General features: G+C 38.3%; 1 protein-coding gene across 11 annotated transcripts in view; it reads left to right on the top strand.

The window, feature by feature from the left end:
• Nucleotides 1-18,606, top strand: part of R3HDM1 (R3H domain containing 1) — a 181,901-nt gene extending 163,295 nt beyond the window's left edge. For 10 of the 11 annotated variants that reach the window (XM_045560125.1, XM_045560123.1, XM_045560134.1 and 7 more), the window contains 6 exons: nt 8,807-8,910; nt 9,403-9,575; nt 13,252-13,396; nt 15,920-16,002; nt 16,446-16,530; nt 17,248-18,606. In XM_045560125.1, coding sequence (XP_045416081.1) covers nt 8,807-8,910; nt 9,403-9,575; nt 13,252-13,396; nt 15,920-16,002; nt 16,446-16,530; nt 17,248-17,609 — 952 coding nt within the window. In that variant the 3' untranslated portion in view covers nt 17,610-18,606. Of the gene's footprint in view, nt 1-8,806; nt 8,911-9,402; nt 9,576-9,678; nt 9,854-13,251; nt 13,397-15,919; nt 16,003-16,445; nt 16,531-17,247 lie in introns of those variants that run through there. The other variant, XM_045560133.1, reaches the window with a different exon arrangement.
• The last annotated feature ends 4,260 nt before the right edge of the window (nt 18,607-22,866 follow it).

Here is a 22,866-nt window from a genome sequence, read left to right as displayed (position 1 = left end):
GCTGTGGTGAGAGGGAGCCCTGTATTTCTGGCAGCAATCTGGAGTGGTGTCTCTGCCTTGCTATGCTGAGAGGGGAAAAGAGGGAACAGTCTTGATTCAAATACCAGACCCTTGAATTTTCTACCAAATTTCGTAGACGTTCTTGAACAGATGTTTCCTATTCCTGTTCATCCTTAGGACCATTTCCAGAGGCTTTAAGTGGTTGCTTTTTTATAATTTTCACAGTTTCACTAGGATATAGGTGTCACTCAGAGAATCTTGTTATTGTCGTCACCCCCAGTTCCCATCCCTTGCTCAGAGATGTTGCTAGTGGGAGAAACAGGCCGTAAAACAGCTCCTAATATCTTCCCAAAGAAACTGTCTTCCTTTGCAACAGGGAGGGAGTGGGGAAGTTCAAGCCTACAGGTACTCTTAAGAACAGCAGAGGTTGCGGTAAGGACAAGAGGGAGGAGATTCAAGATTCAAGATTCAATATTCAGGCTATAGGATATAGGTCAACAGAACTCCTCATGCTGTTATGTCGCATATTCTCCAATAGATGAAATTTTTATTCAGAAAGTATGAAATGATACTATTCTGGCATCTTTTTTTTTTTACGTTTTACTTAAAAGATTTGATGAAATTTTCAGGGGAACAAAATGTATGTTCTTCAGCTGTATTGTATGAACAGATAATCATCATCCCCAATGCCAATGGCAGTTTTAGGATTTCAGTCTAGGAAGCAAACTTAAGTAGCTAAATTATTGCTCAAAAGACTAGCGTAGGATGAGCTATACTAAAACTAAAATTATTGTTTGGTAAATGTTTCCCACCACTTCATTGAAATGCTAAGGTAATATATCGAACAGGTCCACTAATGGAGCTGCTTGATGATGACTAGTTTATCTTGGTGGGCTGGCCGACATAGGGCCCATCGCAAAGTCATTCTCCAGGAGCACCCGAGACATATTTGCGGTGGATTATGTTTGATGATACCTGCCATACAGTTTCTCAAGCCAAAGGCATTTTTTCTATTAAATGTTTAACGTAGACTCTCTTTGGGGTTTCATACAAGTGCTTGTTTAAATACTTGAAAAGTTCAGAGCTCCTTTTTAGGGAAAATATTAGCCCTACTTGCACATACTTCTGCATCCTACCTATTTATTAAATGGGAAATAATCCTCTTTGGGCAAGATTTCCAGTCCAGCTCCTAAGTTTCCTTAGTAAGATGTGAATTGTGTCTCATACAATGTGGTATTGAGAGACTTGATTCCTCTATAATTATAACTGCATGCCTTAAATTTATAATATAATAGAATACAGTTATGATATTCTGCAATCCAGTACCTGCCAGAGGCTTAACTACTTACTTTCCTTATCATCCTGACAGAGTTATATAATCCTCTGGGTTCACCATTTTGTCTTAGCTGCCAGGAAACACAGAGCCATATTCAGTGCTCCATGAAAGCAACAGTCTTAGGCCAGGTATCCCTGCTCCTTTTTCTTTTTTTTTTTTTTTTTTTAATATTTTCTTTATTTTTTAGTCATATTCAGTTTTTTTTTAATTCACATTTGAGAATAAGTGAGCTATAAATGAATATTTCTATAAATGAGGACTTGAAAGCCAAGAGAAATTAACTGTTAGCATTTAAAGGAAAACCCAATTTTTATTTATTTATTTATTTTTAGAGACAGGGTCTCACTCTTGTCACCTGGGTTAGAGTGCAGTGGCAAGGTCATATCTCACTGCAGCCTCAAACTCCTGGGCTTTAAGCTATCTTTCTGTCTCAGTCTCCCTAGTAGCTAAGACTACAGGCATGTGCCACCTCATCGTCTTTGTAGAGATGGTGTATTTTTCTATTGCCTACGCTGGTCTCAATCTGGGCTCAAGTGATCCCAACCTCCTCAACCTTCCAAAGTGCTAGGATTATAGGTGTGAGCCTCCACACCCAGCCCCAAAATATTATACAGTAAAAGTTTTGACATTTATTTTCATTAACTGAGCATAGTTTAATCAAATTCTGGTTAGTTGCAAGTTTATTTATATTCTCCTAAGTATATGCCCTCATCACAAAAATGTCTAAAATGGGCATCACCTTGACTTGCAGAAAGCTTATGAGACAGAAAGCTAGTATTTTTTTCCAGAGACAACAAGCCTGGCCAAGCATCTGACCCTCAAATGAATTGGAGTTTTATGTTGCAAAATATCAGTATAAACATATCCAGATAGCCATGCTCTGACATCTGCTAAAGATTTCTGAAGCAGATTCAGATAGTTAGTTGAAAATAAATCCCGTATGCAATTTTTTTTTCTTTTTTTGTTTTGAGACAGAGTCTCGCTCTGTTGCCCGGGCTAGAGTGAGTGCGGTGGCATCAGCCTAGCTCACAGCAACCTCAAAATCCTGGGCTCAAGCGATCCTCCTGCCTCAGCCTCCCAAGTAGCTGGGACTACAGGCATGTGCCACCATGCCTGGCTAATTTTTTCTGTATATATATATTTTTTAGTTGGCCAGATAATTTCTTTCTATTTTTTTAGTAGAGATGGGGTCTCACTCTTGCTGAGGCTGGTCTCGAACTCCTGACCTCGAGCGATCCACCCTCCTTGGCCACCCAGAGTGCTAGGATTACAGGCGTGAGCCACTGCACCCAGCCTCCGTATGCAATATTTAAAAGCCAAACTTTTCAGTCAATTTTCAAAAGCATAATTATAAAATTCATATATCCTTTTTTGGAAAATACAAAAAAGTGTAAATGACCAAGAATCAGCCACAATCCCTAAACTGAGCAGTGTTGGTCTGTTAATACCTTTCTCTCAGTACTTTTTCTTTTCATATGTAGTTCTAATATACATATGTAGTTATGATATAGTTGAGATACTACTGTGTATATTTTATTTAATGAGCATAGTAACATTTTTTCATACTAAAATTTTATTTATAAATATAATTTTTAGTGATTACATTATTCCATTGTGAATACACGTTAATTTATTTAGCCTGCTACAGAACATTTTAGATCATATCCAATTTTTTTATTTTATTGAACCATCTTGTGAGCAATTTTAATTCCTTCCTTGGTGTGAGTCCTTGGAGGGGAATTAATAAGTCAAAGGAAGCTGGGCACCATGGCACATGCTTATTTGTAGTCTCAGCTACCAGGAGGCTGAGGTGGGAGGTTTGCTTGAGCCCAGGAGTTTGAGGCCAGCCTGGGCAACATAGCAAGACCCCATCTCTGAAATTAAAAAAAGGTTAAAGGATATGACTATTTTTAAGGTCTTTGGTACATTTTGACAAAATCTTTGATTTATAATCCCAGTATCTACTGACTCTGTTTTATTAGTTTTCACGTTTCATAAATGGCAATATATCTCATATTAATCTGGGTCCTTGATTATTAATAAAGTTGTACATTTTGGCATTTATCTAGTTATATTTTGAATTATTTGGCCAAATCTTATAGGTTGGTAAGACAGGTATTAATCATTGATGAGAGAGAACTGAAGTTCAAATAATATGTTCAAAGTCACAAAACAAATAAAAAGTGGAGTTTGAATTCAAACCCATGCTCCCTTTGACACCCAAATCCAGGTGCTTTGTGCTAGGTCAAATATTAAATGTCAAAAGCCATTTAAATATCAGTGTAACATCACTTGAATTTGCAAGAATATCTAGTGATAGTATCTAATGGTTGATATCTTAATATCAAGCATTAATTTCCATTCATACTATGATGCATCAAATAGATTACCATAATCTAATCAAATGGCATCAATTGGCCAGGTGTGGTGGCTTAGGCTTGTAATCCCAGCACTTTGGGAGGCCGAGGGAGGAGGATCACCTAGGAGTTTGCAACCAGCCTTGGTAATATGGTGAGACCTCATCTCTACAAAAGATAAAAAAAAAATTAGGCCAGCAGGGTGGCATGTACCTGTAGTCCCAGCTACTCGGGAGGCTAAGGCAGGAGGATTGTTTGAGCCCAGGAATTTGAGGCTGCAGTGAGCTGTAATTGCACCACTGCACCCCAGCCTGGACAACTGTGCGAGACCTGGTCTCAAAAAAAAAAAAAAAAAAGGCATCAACACTACCCCATAGAAAACCAATTTTAACCATTCATAAAGAGTCATTCATTGGGTGTCAGGCAGGTGGGAGGGAGGTGGAGGGCATGGGTATATTCATGCCTAATGGGTACAGTGTGCACCGTCTGGGGGATTGACACACTTGAAGCTCTGACTCAGGTGAGGCAAAGGCAATACATGTAACCTAAACATTTGTACCCCTGTGATATGCTGAAATAAAAAAGAGTCATATAAATTTTTTTCATACTTTGGTAGACTACAATAGGTTTCTGATTGTAAAAATATATAATACATTTGTCTTTTTTTTATCATTCCTAAACAGTAAGAATGAAGAAAGAAATAACTGGAGAAGGCTAGGCATGGTGGCTCACACCTATAATCCTAGCATTTTGGGAGGCCAAGGTGGGAGGATTGCTTGAGGCTAGAAGTTTGAGACCATCCTGAGCAAGAGCAAGACAAGACCCTGTCTCTACAAAAGACAGAAAAATTAGCTGGGTGTGGTGGCCCACGCCTGTAGTCCCAGCTACTTGGGAGGTTGAGGCAGGAGGATCGCTTGAGCCCAGGAGTTTGAGGCTGCAGTGAGCTACGATGACACTACTGCACTGTAGCCTGGGCGATAGAGCAAGACCTTGTCTCAATCAATCGATAAACAAATAAGCTGGAGAGAAAGGAATCTGTACCTATGAATTACCATAGAATGCTATAGGAATAAGGTAAACACTATAGAAACGCAGAAAAAGAAGCTTTGGTTATCTTGTAATGTCATCGATCCATCTACAGTGATACCGTAGAGGTATTTTGCAGCAATTTGGCCATACCATACACCGAGAAGAGGCAGCTCCTAAACAATTTGGCAAAAAAAGTTGTATAAACAAGCAGACTAATTTTTGTTGCAGTGCCATTAATACCTTTGAAAGTGGGTATTATTAATTATTTTTAATTTACACATTCATAGTTTTATGTCAGGACTTCCCAGGAAGTTGGAGACTAAACAGCTTCATGAGATTAGTGGTTTATTTTCCTTCTCAAGGGTAGAATATGAACTTCTTCAAGGACAAGACCTGGTGTTGTACTTTAAAAAGTCCCTCTCGGGCCGGGTGCAGTGGCTTACACCTATAATCCTAGCACTCTGGGAAGCTGAGGTGAGAGAATTGCTTGAGGTCAGGAGTTTGAGACCAGCCTAAGCAAGAGCAAGACCCCATCTCTACCAAAAATAGAAAAAATTAGCCAGGCATGGTAGCACCCACCTGTAGTCCCAGCTTCTGGGGAGGCTGAGGCAGGAGGATCACTTGAGCCCAGGAGTTTAAAGCTGCAGTGAGACTCTGTCTTAAAAAAAAAAAAAAAAAAAGGAAAATTGAACCCCCCTCCTCACTCCACCTTTCATTAAAATATATATATATATATATATATATATATATATATACACCCATAAGCTATATTCTCAGTTTTCTAATACATAAAGTAGCAGAAATGGACAGAAAGTTACAAAGTGACCTCTATCACTTTGTAGGGCTGCTAGACTTAGGAATATGAATATGGGCACAGGAAAGAACAGCACACTTCATTAGGAGACAAAGTCCCTTTCTATTCTGTCTTCCAAAGGAGAAACTTTTGAAGTTACTGCAGAGCTGATTCCTTTCTGATATATTAGATAAGTATTCATATTTTTAAAGAAAGAGAGTGTAGGCCGGGCCCGGTGGCTCACGCCTGTAATCCTAGCACTCTGGGAGGCTGAGGCAGGTGGATTGCTCGAGGTCAGGAGTTAGAGACCAGCCTCAGCAAGAGCGAGACCCTGTCTCTACTAAAAATAGAAAGAAATTATCTGGCCAACTAAAATATATATATAGAAAAAATTAGCCAGGTGTGGTGGCGCATGCCTGTAGTCCCAGCTACTGGGGAGGCTGAGGCAGTAGGATCGCTTAAGCCCAGGAGTTTGAGGTTGCTGTGAGCTAGGCTGACGCCACGGCACTCACTCTAGCCCGGGCAATACAGCGAGATTCTGTCTCAAAAAAAAAAAAAAAAAGAGAGAGTGTAGAGACTGAATTCTAGTCTAAAGTGTTTAAGTGATTTAAGAGCGTGGCTCATTGCCTAGTCTATGTCACTTGAATTGTCCATCTGTCTCTGGGGGGAGATTAGTAGAGGCCTGGAACTCAATTTTATAATTCTGAAACTTGATTTTTATTCATTTACCCAAGGCAGGGGTGGGGAACCTGCAGCCTTAAGGCCACATGTGGCCTTCTAGATCCTTAACTGCATGCAGCCTTTTAACTGAATCCAAATTTTACAGAACAAATCCTTTTCATAAAAGGTCACGGGTTCCCCACCCCTGACCTGAGGGGTAATCTAGTGCTAGAAAACTGTTTAATACTAACTATAAACTAAAACCCACTACAGTGGTAAAATGGAATAGCAGTTTGTAGTTTTAGTATTATAGGATATATCCTTATTTCAGTGACCTGAATATTCTCTTCCTTTTGCCATGTGGCTTCCTGTCACCCATGTGCCTCAGAACTTGGGTAAGTCATTAGAATGTACATAGTGAGCAAGATCAGGGTGAGAGGTATCACATGGCCCAAGGGAACTGTGTGCATAGGTTAGAACAGAGCCTAAAAAACCTTACCCCCATGTGGACCTTTCTGTTTTCCTCAGTATGGACACATTTACAGACTATCTCTTAAGTTGTATTATTCCTACAGGTAACTAGTACTCAAAAAACACATTCCAATCATAACTAACATCAATTTCAAAAAGTACTATTTTCACATATGATCCAAAACCACTTTCTGTGAAATCCTCCCGTTAAATCACATTCTTTTTCCTTTTTATTGAACTGCACTGAGTTACTGCCACTGGGGGAAAAAAAAAAAAAACAGCAAACCTTTACTAATTCTTATTAACTGGGAAATTGTCAGCCTAAAGTACAGAATTTTTTGTTAACTTATTATTATGAAAATTTTAAAACATATATAAGTATAAACGGAAGGATACTGAATCCCCATGTGCTCATCATTTCAGTAATTATCAACTAATGATTAATCTGTTTTCATCTAAATCTCAGCCTCTTCCCTTTCCATATTATTTTGAAGTAAATCCCAGGTATCATATTAATAGTATTTCATATTCATGAGTATTTCAGTATAGTATCCCTAAAGGTTTTTTAAAAGCCCAGGCCGGGCGTTGTGGCTCACGCCTGTAATCCTAGCACTCTGGGAGGCCGAGGCTAGTGGATCGCTCAAGGTCAGGAGTTCGAGACCAGCCTGAGCAAGAGCGAGACCCTGTCTCTACTAAAAATAGAAAGAAATTATCTGGACTACTAAAAATATATATAGAAAAAATTAGCCGGGCGTGGTGGCGCATGCCTGTAGTCCCAGCTACTCGGGAGGCTGAGGCAGTAGGATCGCTTAAGCCCAGGAGTTTGAGGTTGCTGTGAGCTAGGCTGATGCCATGGCACTCACTCTAGCCCGGGCAACATAGCGACACTCTGTCTCAAAAAAATAAAAAAATAAAAGCCTATATAACCATAGTACCATTTCATATCTTTAAAAAATTAACAATTAATTCCTTATCCAGTTGTTATTTGTATTTCCATCTACCTTGCAAATATTCCTTAAGTTTTACACATTTGTCTTACAGAGTTTCCCATAGTCTGGATTTTACTGATTGTTTCACCATGCTGTTATTTAACATGTCTCTCTGTATTCTTTGTAACTCAGTAGTTGTATATAAAGTTGTATTTTTAATGCAACCACATAAATGCAAAAAATTGTTTAAACTAGGTTAAGAAATACTGCTTTATAAAGGGAGTTTATTTTTAACGATGATAAAAGACTGATAATTAATAGGGTTTTTAGATATAAATTAAGGTTCCTGATTACTTGAGAATTCTCAGAAAGAATAAATAATATTCCATGATTTTAAAGTATTATTCTGAAAGAATTTGTTAAACAGAAAACTTCAGAGACATATTATGACAAGCCCTATGTTAATTTGTGTCTCAAAGATTGTTCAAAAAGACAGCAGTAACTTAACCAAACAGCTTTTTATTTTTGTCAGTATTTTGTTATAATATGTCACAATATGTTCTGTTATTTCCTCTATTCTTAGTACATTTTCTAAGATATAAAATTTTTTTTCTGGGTCTCATCATTATCAAACTGCATATTCTCTTTTTTTCTTTAGCCAGTCAAATTTAGCAGTGTGGGGGTTGTATACCAACTTTAGTGACACTGATGTTAATAAGTTCTGATAACCCACTACCATCAGACCAGCTGCATATTCTGTTTTCTAAAATGTAGCCCTATCTCAAAAAATATTATTATTATTATTATTTAAACAATACAAAAGACATTTAGAATAAGTTGAAATTTAGTGATGGAATTAGGAATTTTTTTTTCTGATCTTTAAAAATCAGAGATATTGCCATAAACATAAAATGATTTTTATGCAATAAAGTAATTACATATAATTCACAGAAAAAAGTTAAGTTAGATGTGACTTTTACTGCTAACCAATTTGCAAAATAATTTTCTTGGTTTTTAAAAATCAGTGTTACTGTTATAAGCATAAAATTATTTTTATGCAATAAAGTAATTATAATTCAGGTAAGAGTTAAATTTGACTTTTACTGCTAACCAGTTTGAAAAATAATTTTATTTAAATAAATTTGTAGGACTGTTCATTCAGAGAATCTTTACAGCCATCCCCATCTCATTGTGCTGTGTTTTTGTGTTTATTTGATTTTTCCCCACATAGCTCTTCAGTCAGTTACTTGCAGCATCCAGGATCAGAACAAGTACAGTTTCCTCGAACTACTTCACCATGCAGTTCCCAACAGCTTCAAGGCCACCAGTGTGCAGGTATGAATCAATCACTGAAAAAAAAGTAATGATTTGTCCATGTGATAGTTTGGTGAATTTCCTTAGGCATTCCTACAAAAAGATTCTCAACTCAAGATGTGTGAGATATACCCAGGATATTTAAGGTGCCATGCTGAATCAGAGTTACATGTGTAGTCCACTTCTTCCTTTTCTACTACTGCTATCTGTATTCTCCTTTCTCATAAGTATTGATATCCTCCTTTCCTAGACCCTCCTCCTCATTACCCTTCCAGTTCTTCCTGAGTGATCCAGCTTATTTTAGGATAAGTGAGACGTTTAGGACCTTAAGGTTTGTTTTAATGCCTTTATAAACACACAGCACTTGTAGCATGATGCACTAGGGCTTAAATCAGATTTGCATATCTAATAGTAAAAGTTTGTTCAGAAATGTAAAATTATTGGTGTTATCCTAATGTTCAGAGATACGACTTAGTTGGTGAAATATACTGATTTTACTGTCCTGATTTTCAGCTGTGCCACCACCGCCACCTGGTGGAGGAATGGTGATGATGCAGCTCAATATACCAAACAATCCACAATCTCGTGCTCACTCACCCCCCCAGTGGAAACAAAACAAATATTACTGTGATCACCAGAGAGGACAGAAGTGTGTGGAATTTAGCAATGTAGACAGTATTGTCCAGGTAAGATGCTTTTGTTCATTATCATTTTGAAACTTAACATTTTTGACATATATTAAGACTGACCTGTACGGCTTGACACTGAATTTGAAATCCCCCCAAGCAGATTAATAAAGAAGTTTGACATGGGACCAGAAAGAAGTAAAAATCATTGGAAATCAAGAAGGGAGGGAGGGGTAAAAACCTACTGAACAGGCACAATGAACACCATTCAGGTGATGGGCACACTTACAGCCCTGACTGAAGCATTATAAAGGCTATCTATGTAACAAAAACATTTGTACCCCCTTAATATTTTGAAATAAAAAGAATTTTTCTTAAAGTTTGAACATTCTTTATATTCAGACAATTTATTTCACTATTTAAGTATTATTTCCCAACTTCTGCGTATTCAAATTTTTTTTAGCTTCAGAAGATAAAAATCAAAAGATAAACTACAACTAAAATTTGGAAAGAAAAAGACTCAAGCATTTATCCTGCCTTTCCCATATGAACTGTACTTCAGTGTAACCAAATAGTTGATGAGGGAACATTCCTCATTCATAATCCAGTTAATCAATGCAGAAGCAATGATAGAATTAGAAAAATCATCATTTTGGAACCCTATTAAAATAACGAATCAAGAAAAAATCATCAGGAAATGCTAAAAATGTTAGGTAAAAAATTTACAGGGGGGGACTTTGAAATGGAGGACAGACAGCCCTGAACCCACTGATAAACTGTAGCATCACTAAAAGTGGGCCAGTCAGACATTATTTGCCTCTTTATGTGGTATAGAAGAAAGTACACAGCATTACGTAGGATGTACTCTTATCAGAAAAATTGAATCTGAATCTAATCAAGTCTCTAAGTCTAGCTACTCAGTTACAGTAAATATAGGAAGAAAACAAACAAATTAAATGGTACCAGTGGGATATTTTACTGGACAAATTGGCCCTGTTTCTTCTATAAATAAATGGCATTTTGAAATGGGAGCTAGGACTGTTTTAGGTTAAAAGAGACTCAAGAGGTATAATTATCAGATACAATATATGGATTTTGTTTGGATACTGAACAGTCAAAAGATTTTTGAGCAAAAGATATTTAAATATGTTACTCTTGCTAGTATGGTAATAGTATTGTGGTTATGTTTAAAATAGATAGATAGAAATACTTATATACTGAAATGTTTACAAGTAAAGTGCTGTACTATCTGAGATTTGCTTTAAATACTTTAGGAAAAATAAAGCAGGGGTGATCACAGTTGAAACTGGATGAAGGGTACATGGAAGTTCATTATACTTTTCTATCTACACTTTTATATACTTCAAATTATATAGAATTAAAAAGTTTTTAATTTTTTTTTAAGATACTCTAGAGAAAAAATATTTCCAATACACATGACAAAATCATAGTGGAATTAAAAGGACAAAGGCCATTTATAGATCAGCTCCAAAATATAAGTGGACAATGGCCATCAAACAGATGAAAATATAAAACTACTTTTTATCTGTACAATTGGGAAAATTCAGAAAGATCAATAATTTGCAGTGTTTGCAAATTATTACATCTATTTATAAGCTCTCTAGTACTCTCTTGGTGGCAATGTAAATCAGTACAACTCTTTTTGGAATGTGGTTTAGTGACATTTTTCAAAATATAGAAGGTACAAAGCCTTTGATCCACAAATCCACTTCTGGAACTTTATCCAGTAAAAATTGTGGAACTAGGCTGGGTGTGGTATCTCATGCCTATAATCCCAACACTTTGGGTGGCTGAGGCAGGAGGATTGTTTGAGGTCAGGAGTTCTAGACCAGCCTGGGCAACATAGCGAGACCTAATCTCTACAAAACAATTTTTTTTAATTAGCCAGGCATGGTGGCACGTGCCTGTAGTCCCAGCTATTTGGGAGGCTGAGACATGAGGATCGCTTGAGCCCAGGAGTTCAAGGCTGCAGGGAGCTATAATTGTGCCACTGCACTCCAACCTGGGCAACAGAGTGAGATCCTGTCTCTATAAAATAAAAAAAAAATTATGGAACAAGCATACAAAAATGTGTGTATAGTGATATTTCTTTCTTGCCTGTTGTAACACTGAAAAATTGTAAACAGTCTTGACATTGATCAATGGGTAACTGATGAAATAAATTACTGCATTATTTAGGAAAATAACCTTAAGTGTATAATACTGAAAAGAACGAGGTACACCTGCTACCCAGATGGTAGTTCCTAAATACCATTCTTCACTAAAAGGAACCAGGGCTCCATAGAGAAATAACTATTATCAGGATTGTTCAGGGAAGACACAAGATGAGCCTAGACCATCTTGCTAAGAAGGTAAGGAAGGGCTAGAAGAATGATGAGGATATATCAATGAATACAAGATCAGGCTTGAAGATTTGGGCATAAAAGAATAATAGACATATGAATGACCACCCATAGAATAAAATAGGAATCCATGAGTCCATAGTGATGCAAATGAATAAATACAAGACAGAGTCAAACTCTTTCTTACAGTAGAATCTGAAACAATACATATAGAAGGAATCATAGAATTGCAAAACCACCACCAGGAAACCACTAGGCAAGGGTCATCACTAGATGCTAAAACTAGTGGGTGAAATTTTGATGAAAAGCAGGATATTTTTATAAAGTATCTCTCCACAAGATACTTATAATTACAGAGGAAAAAATCGTAACTTGCAATGAAGAAACCTGGCAGGCACCACCTTAACCAAATGAGGAAAGTAAACATCTCTAGTAATGTGACAACAGGTAAACAACAGGTTCCTCATCAGCTTTCTGATGAGGAGTCAACAGACAAACCCAAATTGAGGGACATTCTAAAAAATAACTGATCTTCAAAATGATCTTCAGAAACAGATCTTCAAAAGTGTCAAAGTCATAAAAGAGAAGAAAGACTGAGGTTCATTCTGTTCCAGACTAAAGAGCCGTGACAACTAAATGTAGTTCTTGATTCTGGTCTGGATTCTTGAAGGGGAAAATTTTTCTTCTCTTTTGCTATAACAGGCATTAGTGGGACACTTGGCAATTTGGAATAAACTCTGTGGATTAGATAATAGTATTGTTTTGTTAATTTCTGGTTTTGATTATTCTGCTGTGGTTATGTAAGAAAATGTCCTTGTTTTTAGCAGATAGACACTAATTATTTAGGGTTAAAGGAGTATCACGTGCAACTCACTTTCAAACAGTTCAGAAAAGAGAAATAATATATATAGAGAGAGGATAAATACAATAAAATGTTAACATCACTTCAGAAATCTGGAAATTCTTTGTATTATCTTTGTAACTATTCACTAAGGATGAAATTATTTAAAAATGAAATGGCAAATATTTAATATTAAAAAAAGAATGAAATAGAGGTATATATTCTCTCACACAAAAGTTATCAACAGGATTATTGCCAACTTACAAAAGCAAGTTTCAAAAATAGGATGTATGGTCTGTTCCCATTTTTATAAAAAATGGATCTGTGAATGCATATGCATAGGAACAATCTGTTATCTGTTACCAATGTTTATCTTTGGAAGTTGGAGATTATATATTCCTATAATGTTTGAATTTTTTTCTGACAAGTATATATTTGTAATCAGGAAGAATAAAAATTTTTGTCCAATAGGAAATTTGCAAAAAGCCTGGCCAAAATGCTGACCCATTTTCTTGACATATTGTAATTGCAGCACAGCCCTCAACTCAGTAGCCCCATTATCTCACCAGCTCAGTCGCCAGCACCAGTTCAGCTGTCTACCCTGAAAACTGGACGTCCCTCTGGACCACCACTTTCCATCATGCCCCAATTTTCTAGACCTTTTGTCCCTGGGCAAGGTAAGTGTACATGAAACTAGTCACAGCTCCGGAGAATTTCAGACATCCATTCCTAATCACTTGGTAATTTATCTTGATATTAATACTACCTTTTGGCTGGGTGCAGTTCTCATGCCTATAATCCTAGCATTCTTGGAGGCCTAGACAGGATTGTTTGAGGTCAGATCGTTTGAGAACAACCTGAGCAAGAGCAAAACCCCATCTCTACTAAAAATAGAAAAAAAATTAGCTGGGCATGGTGGTGTATGCCTGTAGTCCCAGCTACTCGGGGGGCTGAATCAGGAGGATCACTTGAGCCTAGGAGTTTGAGATTGCAGTGAGCTTTGATGACATCACTGCACTCCAGCCTGGGCAACAGAACGAGACCCTGTCTCAAAAGAAAAAAAAATAATAACTCAAGTTGGACATGGCCCATATGTCCATTAGCAGGACACTGCATAAACAAATTGTGATATGTCCTTACAGTAGAATACTACTCAGTGATAAACATGAGCAAAGCAAACTACTAACACATAACAACATAGATAAATCTCAGAGTCATTATGTTAAGCAAAAAACATAGCAGACAAAAAACCGAATAATATATACTATATGGTTCTAATTATACGAAATCCAGCTACAGACAAGTTAGAAATCAGATAGTGGTGGAGAACTGGTAGAGTTGTGGAACTGACCGGAAAGAGCCTGAAGGGAAGTCTTCCAAGGATGGAAATGGTTTTTATATTGTATGTTAACTATATCTCAATTTTTAAAAGAATTATAAAATACACACACACAAGTATGAGCACATACATATATGGAACAAAGATATGTACCAAAATGTTAGAAATGATGGAATTACCACGGTGGTTTTTATTTTCTCCTTTGTAATTCTCTATTTTCAAATTTTCTACAAAGCCAATAACCTTACTAATCTAGAAAAATAAAGCATATTATAAAAAACAAATTGAAACAGTATGTGGCATGCAGTCTGAAATGAATGCCCCAAGAGCAACACCTAGCCTGGCCTGTAAGGAGGGGTCTTTGGTTATTGCTGAGTACAGTCTCATCTCCATATTTGAAAAAATAACATTACATATGACTAAGTCTTGGGTTCCAGGATTTTTAAGCAGCATTCTCTTTATTCTGCTGATCTAAGTTTTTGAGCCTTAATTATTTTCTTTACATTTCATTATTTTTACACTTAACTCTGACTGCTTTACAACTATTTTTTATGCATCTTCACACTTCACATTACATCCTCAATCTCAGTACTAAGTCCTCATGTCATATCTGACCTTCAGCTTAGGAAGTTGTGAGTATGTCATGGGTGTGTCTTGCCGAGGAGCTGCCCCAGCGTCTTCACAGTGATCGTCAGAAAGGAGTTTTGTGGAATGGCAGGAAGTCCGTGCCTTGCTTCTCTCTGTTACAAAACTCTTGGGAGAAGGGGTGTAAGATTTCCTGAACATGCCCTTGTCTTCTGCTAGTCTACCTACTGATAACCCTACTCCATACACAGAATGTGCTAAGTCTGGGAACTTATGGTTAAAATAAAATGAGAATGTAACACAGCTGAAAACCTTATTCTCTGAGACAAAATTTTTGCAGTCAGCATTTATTAAGCCCCTATTCTGTGATGACTTCAGACTCTACTGAGTGAAAGAAAACAATTGCAAGACCTTTATTCTGACTACCCTACACTTGTTGATGTAGGAAGGGGGGATACTTACTCATGAATGACACTTAGAAGCTGTACCACTCTTTCTGAGCAAGTTCAAATTATAAATACAGGTTGTCATTTAAAGAGAGATTAAGAGCAGACTTGAGACCTAGAACATACATATATACTCTTTGGTTAAAACTATAAAAATGTATCGTGAGTATATTAAATGTATACATGCATATATTACATGCATATGTTTATAGTAACTAATAGTGATTTTGGGAAAATATAGAGCTTAATGTTTATCCAGACTTTCATCCTTCCTCTGAAATGTAAGTTTTTATTAATAATCATCATAGAAAGGTGTAGATTTTAGCATCAGAAGTGGTTAGAATGAGTGTTATAGTTTTTTTTGGTGGATTTCATATAGAATGTTAGGATTTAGTGTCATAGTTTTCTTAGATTTTCTCTTCCATATCCTCAATTTTTTTTAACATTTCATTTTCATCCACTTTTTGGAATTTATTTACTTTTTTTAATACATAATATATTGACATGGTTCAAAAATTAACAAATAGTTTTAAAGTATACAGAGAAGTTTCTCTCCATCCTATCCCCTGTCCACCTAGTTCCTACCACTCACCCTCCTTCATAACCACTGTTGTCAGTCGTTAATCTTTTCAGAGGTTTGCCCCAGCCCTTTAAAGAATATGTGAAATTTTTAATTATTTTTAAAATATGTCAGTTACCTATACTTGTTTTATTCTGCCAAACATGTTTCCCCTGTTCATCTTAATCATTTTGAACAATTTAAAAAACTCTGGCAAGTACTGGTTAACTGAGGAGAGAAAGATGCAAAAATGTTTTTTATTGACTTTCAGGAGATGCCAGGTATCCATTACTTGGGCAACCACTGCAGTACAACTCTCCTGCTGTTCTGCACGGACACATTCCAAACCAACAGGTATGAAAGGCTGCTATCTGACCTCCTGGGCTTTGTTGCAGAACATCATACTTCTGTTGCTGAGAGTATAGGGGGAACCTATGAGCCCACCTGTTGGTGCTACCCAACGAGAGCTCTATGCCTCAGCCAGCTGGTTTATTCAGTTCATCACTAGCTCAGTGCTCTGCTTGGCGGAGCAGTAATTCACTAGTGCCACCCAAAGATGGGTGGTGTCTGGGATTTGGCGCACCCTTGCTAATGAAGGATAGTCAGTGAGTAATTGGTCGTCGTCAGGGGCAGAGTGCCCCTGCTGCAGAGGCAGAATTCAGAAGGCCTGGGACTGGTTTATTTCTGCCAAAGTGCAGAACCCAGATTAAGTGTGTTTAGGTGTTAAATTTTTAAACGTTACAGACACATTTTTCAGCACTATTAACCTTATTTCTGAACTATTTGTGGGTATTCAGAGTCAGCCTGGCAGCAGGCATGGAAACCGAGGAAGAAGACAAGCTAAAAAAGCTGCATCCACGGACCTTGGAGCAGGAGAAGCAGGTGTGTGTCCCTGAGGGGCAACTGGATATGGATCTACAAACTGGTGACAGTCTTTAAAAAAAACTACAGCACAGAAATGGGTTTTCCTGAAGTAATAGGAAATTTTGTCATCTCTACTTTAGGGTTCTTGAATGTGTTCTTATCAGTGTCTCATTTCAGATGTGAGAGTATGTACAGTCAGGTTTAGGTGGGTTTAGGCAGGTGGGTTTAGGCAGGATGCAGGTGCCAAAGGGAGAAACGTGTGTGAGAGGAGCAGGGAGAGTGAAACTCCAGCCTCTGTATGCGCTGAGGAAGGAATTGTCCTTACAACTATATGGGAGAGAGTTTGAACACACAAATTTTAACTTTCTAATCAGCAGCTTGAGGGTGGTTAGAGCAAGTGCTATTATTTTATTTTACAATGGGAGTGTGAAGTTCAGAAAGTGTTTGCCCAAGATCACACTCCTAATTTAGAGAAGCCACTGCACAGTGCTGCATTTTTTATGTACAACTCTCAGAAGTCGGTGGCTTAACAACGTGAGCTCTATACTCCTTGCCTAAGTGGAGGGTACAGGTAGGAAGGATTTAAAAGATGGCTCTTACATTTATAATTTTGTTGATTTGAATGATTTCAAAAAATCTGTTTGTTTCTTATGTCTTATTTGGTATTTGCTGCACTTTTTTACCCAACTTTTTTGGTAACAGGGATATATTAATTGTGTACCATTTTCATTCTAGTTGTTGGGAAGGTCTTGGAAATAACTGAACTACCAGATGGAATAACTCGCATGGAAGCCGAGAAGCTTTTTGGAGAACTCTTTAAAATTGGCGCCAAGATCCGGTGGCTCCGGGACCCCCAGTCCCAGCCCCAGCTGCGTCGTCACCCCCTCTGCTGTGGCAGCGGGGACAACACTGTCAACCCTGAACGCTCTAAACCCAGTGACTTGGCCTCCACATACACCGTCTTAGCCACATTCCCCTCCATTTCAGCTGCACAGAATGCACTGAAGAAGCAAATTAATTCAGTTAACAAGTTTAAGCTGAGAACAAGCAAGAAGCACTATGACTTTCACATTTTGGAAAGGGCAAGTTCTCAGTAACAGAGCCACCCTTGGACTCTTCACCTCTATGATTCCCCTGCCCTCTCCCATGATTGGCTTGATATTTGGAGCTTCTGTTAACATTATAGAGACTCCTAGGATATGTGGTCATGGCGTTATAGCTTGCGAAGAAATGCCAGTGATCCAGCAAAGGGGCGATGGGCGTGGGGAAGATACACATTTCACCCCACATGACTGTAGGAATCACATCGGAATGATACAGAGTTAGCAGGTTTTTCTAAGGAAATGCTGTTAAAATGCCTCCTAACTTTTGTAGTTATTTTGTTTTATATTTCTGAATTCTTGTATCAGATCCAAAGCTCTATTGTACAGCAAATTATCCTTCAAAATGATTATAACCAGTTGCAACCTGTATTTCTTTTTGCAGCCAGCACAATGTGACCCAACTTAGAATTTGGGGGAAAAAGAATGCAGGAGTGGAATAACTAAGTCAAAACCATGTTCTATCTTCTTTTGGGAGTTAGAGGTGCTAAGGAGAGCCCAGAAATAGAAGATTACTCTTCCCCTGAATCTCTAAACACAGAAATAATTTCCAGAAAATGCAGAACTCCTCCCCCATAGGGTTCTTTCCTTATATATTTAGGTAGTATGAACATTAAGTATAAAGTAAATTATGTTCTTAATGCCTTTTAATCAAACTACTTAGATTCAAAGGGGAAAAGGAATCATTCTAGGCAAGAAAATACTTCCACATTTTTTTTTTTTGTATCCCTCCAATAACTAAATGCCACTTATTTGCATTCTCCTCCTTGTGGATTTTTTGTCAGCTAAGGAAATGCATTTGGTAAGTGCTGGAAACTTCTTAAGTGGTTTACAATTTGTTTTCATTGTTTGCAGCGGATCACTGGACATCAAAGATTCATTGCACTTATGAACAAGGAACCTTCTTTTCAATCTCTGTGTAATTTGCAAGGCTGTACAATGTGTGCTGATGCAAGCCTTTTTCAGTTCAAGAGAATAAATGTTTACAAATATAGGCCCACTTTGTTTTTTTAATTAAATCACCTTTTAAATGAGTGTCAGTTTTGAAGACTTAATAACCTGCCTTGAAGATTTAAGTCAATTTCAGACTGACGGAAGATGGAAGACAGTAAATCCTCTCGTTTTACAAATGTCCTCAACGCGTTCCTTTCTCTGTGGGAGTGATTCCTAGGGGGTCCGATTCGTGTTTTTCTTCTTCTCTTGTAAAGTTATTAGTTATAGATAATTTGGAGTATGAACATACTTAGGCAACTAAAAATAGAACATTATGTATGGCTAAATAATTTGTTTTTAGCTTATATATTACATACCCAATTGCCCAGTTTAGCTCAAATGCTTTATAGACATCTTTCCCCATTGGTTAGCCAAGCAAAGTCAAACTGCTGGGAAATCTAAAAGGGCGCATCTGACAGCTGCAGCTTGCCTGGAGCCTGGTTTGCTTCCAGCCCAAACTAGGGCTTCACTGTGAAACTGAAAAGCACCAAGTATTACCCAGACTCTAGGGCAGAAGTGCATGTATTCTAGAGCACTTGCAAAGTCCCACTTGACTCCAGGGACTACCAGGCCTCCCCAAGAGCTTGCATGACCCAATTGTGAATATTGTACTCCCGGGATCAGAAGTTGGAGCCGACTTAGAACTATGTCAGATTAAGGAACCATACCCAGGGGAAGGAGTAAGAGTGAGGACTATGAAAATCACTCACTTCCAAGGCCTGGTGAATTATTATTTTTGACCGACAGAAGAGTCAAAGATGGAGAGGACACTCATTAGGGCCAGCAATGCAGCAACAGATAAGCATATATAGGGATGGAAACAACCCACAACCTTGTAGTTTCTTCAAATTAATTTCTCTGAATATTCTCTTTAACTCCTGGAGTAGGAATTCTGGTAAACCCAAGTTTTTGCTTTAGACTCTTGATTCACCCTGTAGGAGTTGAATACTGTGGAAAGGAAATAGGTGATATGCTAGAGCTAAAAAAAATGAAAGGCTATTGTAGAGTCAGCTCTTAGCCACCACCACCTTGTTCCCTGACAATTACATGGGAATAATAATGAAGTTGCCAATCTCCCCACCATTAGAAAATATGCACACTTTCCATTGTCTGTTTCCCTGTTCATTTTGATCTTTTAGAATCTGATTTCACCTATATAAAAGTGGTAGGGTCCCAGCTACTTAGGAGGCTGAGGCAGGAGGATTGCTTGAGGCCAGCCTGAGCAACATAATGAGACCCAGTCTCTCTAAAAAATAAAAATTTAAATAAAGTTTAAGAAATAAATGTTATGTCACTTCCAAGATTAAACAAAGTGAAATATATATATTAATATAAAAATAGTGGGAGGTAGAAGCACACAAAGGCACTTTAGATGTCATTTGGCTCATACTTGAAACCTTTCTAAGGACAGCCACAGCGCTGGCAATAATCCTTATCATGGGTTTTCCCAGAGAGAGCACTGACCATATTTAGTTAGGGACAGATGTTACGTTTACCAATAAAGTGTGCTGTGCTGTTCTTTCTGTGCTAACATTCACAGGTCTAGAAGCCCTTTCTCTGTGCGTGTGAGAGGTTACAAAGTAACTTTCTGTCCATTTTTGTTACTGTATGTATTAGAAAACTGAGAATACAGCTTATGGATTTTTTTTCAATTTTTTCTATGAAAGGGGGGAGTGAGGAGAGAGGTTCAATTTATTTTCTTTTTCTTTTTTTTTTTTTTTTTTGAGACAGAGTTTCACTCCCTCACCCTGGGTGGGGGCAGTGGCTGAGAGCAGTGACATCATTGTAGCTCACTGCAGCCTCAAACTTCTGGGCTCAAGCAATCCTGCTTCAGCCTCCTGACTAGATGAGACTACAGGCACACTCCACCACACCCAGCTAATTTTTCTATTTTTAGTAGAGATGGGGGTCTCTTGCTCAGCCTGGTCTCCAACTCCTGAGCTCAATCCACCCGCCCGGCCTCCCGGAGTGCTAGAATTAGAGGTGTGAGCCACTGCACCAGCCACAGCTTATGGTTTTTTAAGCCCTTGGTTCGCAAAGAACAGGTATACTGGGTTCATGTTTGTGGATCTAAAGTACAAATTGTGTTTGCCATGGTACCAAAAGTCATTAAAAATAATTAGCTTGGCATCAGAGCTGACAACAAAAGAAGAATCTGAACCCTCCCCCAAGCTAGAAAAATGTTTTCCTGCTCGCACTAAGGAGGGACCTGTAGCCTGTGAAGAGTGTGGAAATACAAGGCTCTGAATTGAACCCACAATTCGAGTGGCTTGGGAAGGGTCAAAGTAGCACATCTGCAGCTACCTCTGGAAACCGCTGCGTTGGATTCTCCATGTGTTGTCAGCAACAAAAAAATGCAAATATAAAGCTTCAGCAGAGGCCAGGCACTGCTGTGTCTCAAGCCTATTATCCTAACACTTTGGCAGGCTGAGGAGGGAGGATCACTTGAGCCCAGGAGTTCAAGGCCAATCTGAGCAACATAGTGAGGCCCTGTTGTGACAAAAAATTTAAAAATTAGCTGGACATGGTAGCGTACACCTGTAGTCCCGGCTACTTGGGAGGCTGAGGCAATAAGACTGCTTGAGCCCAAGAGTACAAGGTTGTGGTGAGCTATGGTTGTGGCCTGCACTCTAGTCTCCACAACAGAGCAAGACCCTGTCTCTAAAAAAAAAATAAAAACTTTTGCAGAGGCCAGATCTCACAATCCCAGCCCACTGCCTGCCCAACAGATGATTAGATTTTTTTTTTTCCCATTTTCTGAAGTACTGTCAGCCCTCCATGGATTCCACATCCATGGATTCAACAAACCATGGATCAGAAGTATTTTTTAGCTGCGTCTGTACTGAACATGTATAGATTTTTTTTTCATTATTCCCTAAACAATAATACAGTATAACAACTATTTACATAGCATGTACATTGTATTAAGTATTATAAGTATCTAGAGATGGTTTAAAGTATACAAGAGGATGTGTGTAGGTTATGTGCAAATACAATAATATTATACCATTTGTATAAGGGACTTGGGCATCCATGGATTTTGATATCTGCCAGTGTCCTGGAACCAATCCCCCACAATACCACGAGATGACTGTACTGTTTCAGTTATCTCTTGTGCTTAACCAACCACCAAGAATTTAATGGTTTAAGACAGGAATTTGGGCAGGGCTCAACAAGGATGGCTTGGCTCTTCCCTGAACTGATATCAGCTGCGCTTTGCTGAGGCTGGGCTGGGCTGGACTGGAAGTTCCAAAAAGGACTCACACACATGACTGGTATCCCACATGTCTGGGGTCAGGTCCAAGGTTCTGGTTCCCTTGAATCCTCTCCTCACCATCATCTATAGCCCTTAATTTTTCTCATCCAAACCACTGCAACAACTTTTTGTCAAGTAGAGCAACTTAGAACTTAAACTTCCTTGCTTACAAACCTTTAGTAGTTCCTATTTTCCATAAGACGAAGCTCAAATCCCATATAATATGACTCTTTTGGTCTCATGTCCCACATTCTGCCACTTCCTACATCTCTACTGGGTATTCTGACTAAATCACACTTCTTGTTTCTCAACCACACCGCATCCTCTCATGCCTATTACTCAGTGCCTTCACTTATGCCAAATGAAGGCCCATCCCTTTTCTGCTTAGAAAATGTCTACAGCACCTTCAAGACCTAGCTTGAATGACTCTGCCTCTACACAGCCTTTCTGGCTTCCCAGCCTCCTGCAGAACTCATCCGCCTTTCATGACACTCCGTATGACCATGGGTTCTAGGACCTGTTGATTTGTTTCTTTTAATTATACTTACGTGTTCATGCATCTGTCTCCAAGGGGCTGTATTAGTCAGGCAATGAGGAAGCTTTTGTACACATTATGTACAATATGTACACATTTAATGTCTTGTGTGCCTAACCAATAGCCACACTCTGTAATTAGCAGTGTGTTATAAATACAGGTAAGTCTCTGGACTAAGATCTTGAGGATGGCACAGTTCCTACACCACGATGTCAAATCCATCCTTTTTGGCTGGACAGTTTAACCACATGCTTTTCTGGCACTACAGTGGGAGCTTCCAATGAGGAAGCTTTTACCTGCAAATAACCAGAAAGCCTTAAATAATGACATTTATTATTCTATATAACACAATGTCTAAGGTGGGGCCCTTCCAGGATTGGTTAATGCAGCAGTTCAAATACACCACCAAGGACCCAGGTTCCTTACACCTTTCTACTCTGCCATCTTGGGCATATTGGCTTGTCCTTTTG

The sequence above is a fragment of the Lemur catta genome, chromosome 8 (assembly GCF_020740605.2).
Source record: "Lemur catta isolate mLemCat1 chromosome 8, mLemCat1.pri, whole genome shotgun sequence".
NCBI lineage: Eukaryota > Metazoa > Chordata > Mammalia > Primates > Lemuridae > Lemur > Lemur catta.
Note: the sequence above shows the minus strand (reverse complement) of the source record. Positions and strands in the feature narration are given on the sequence as shown.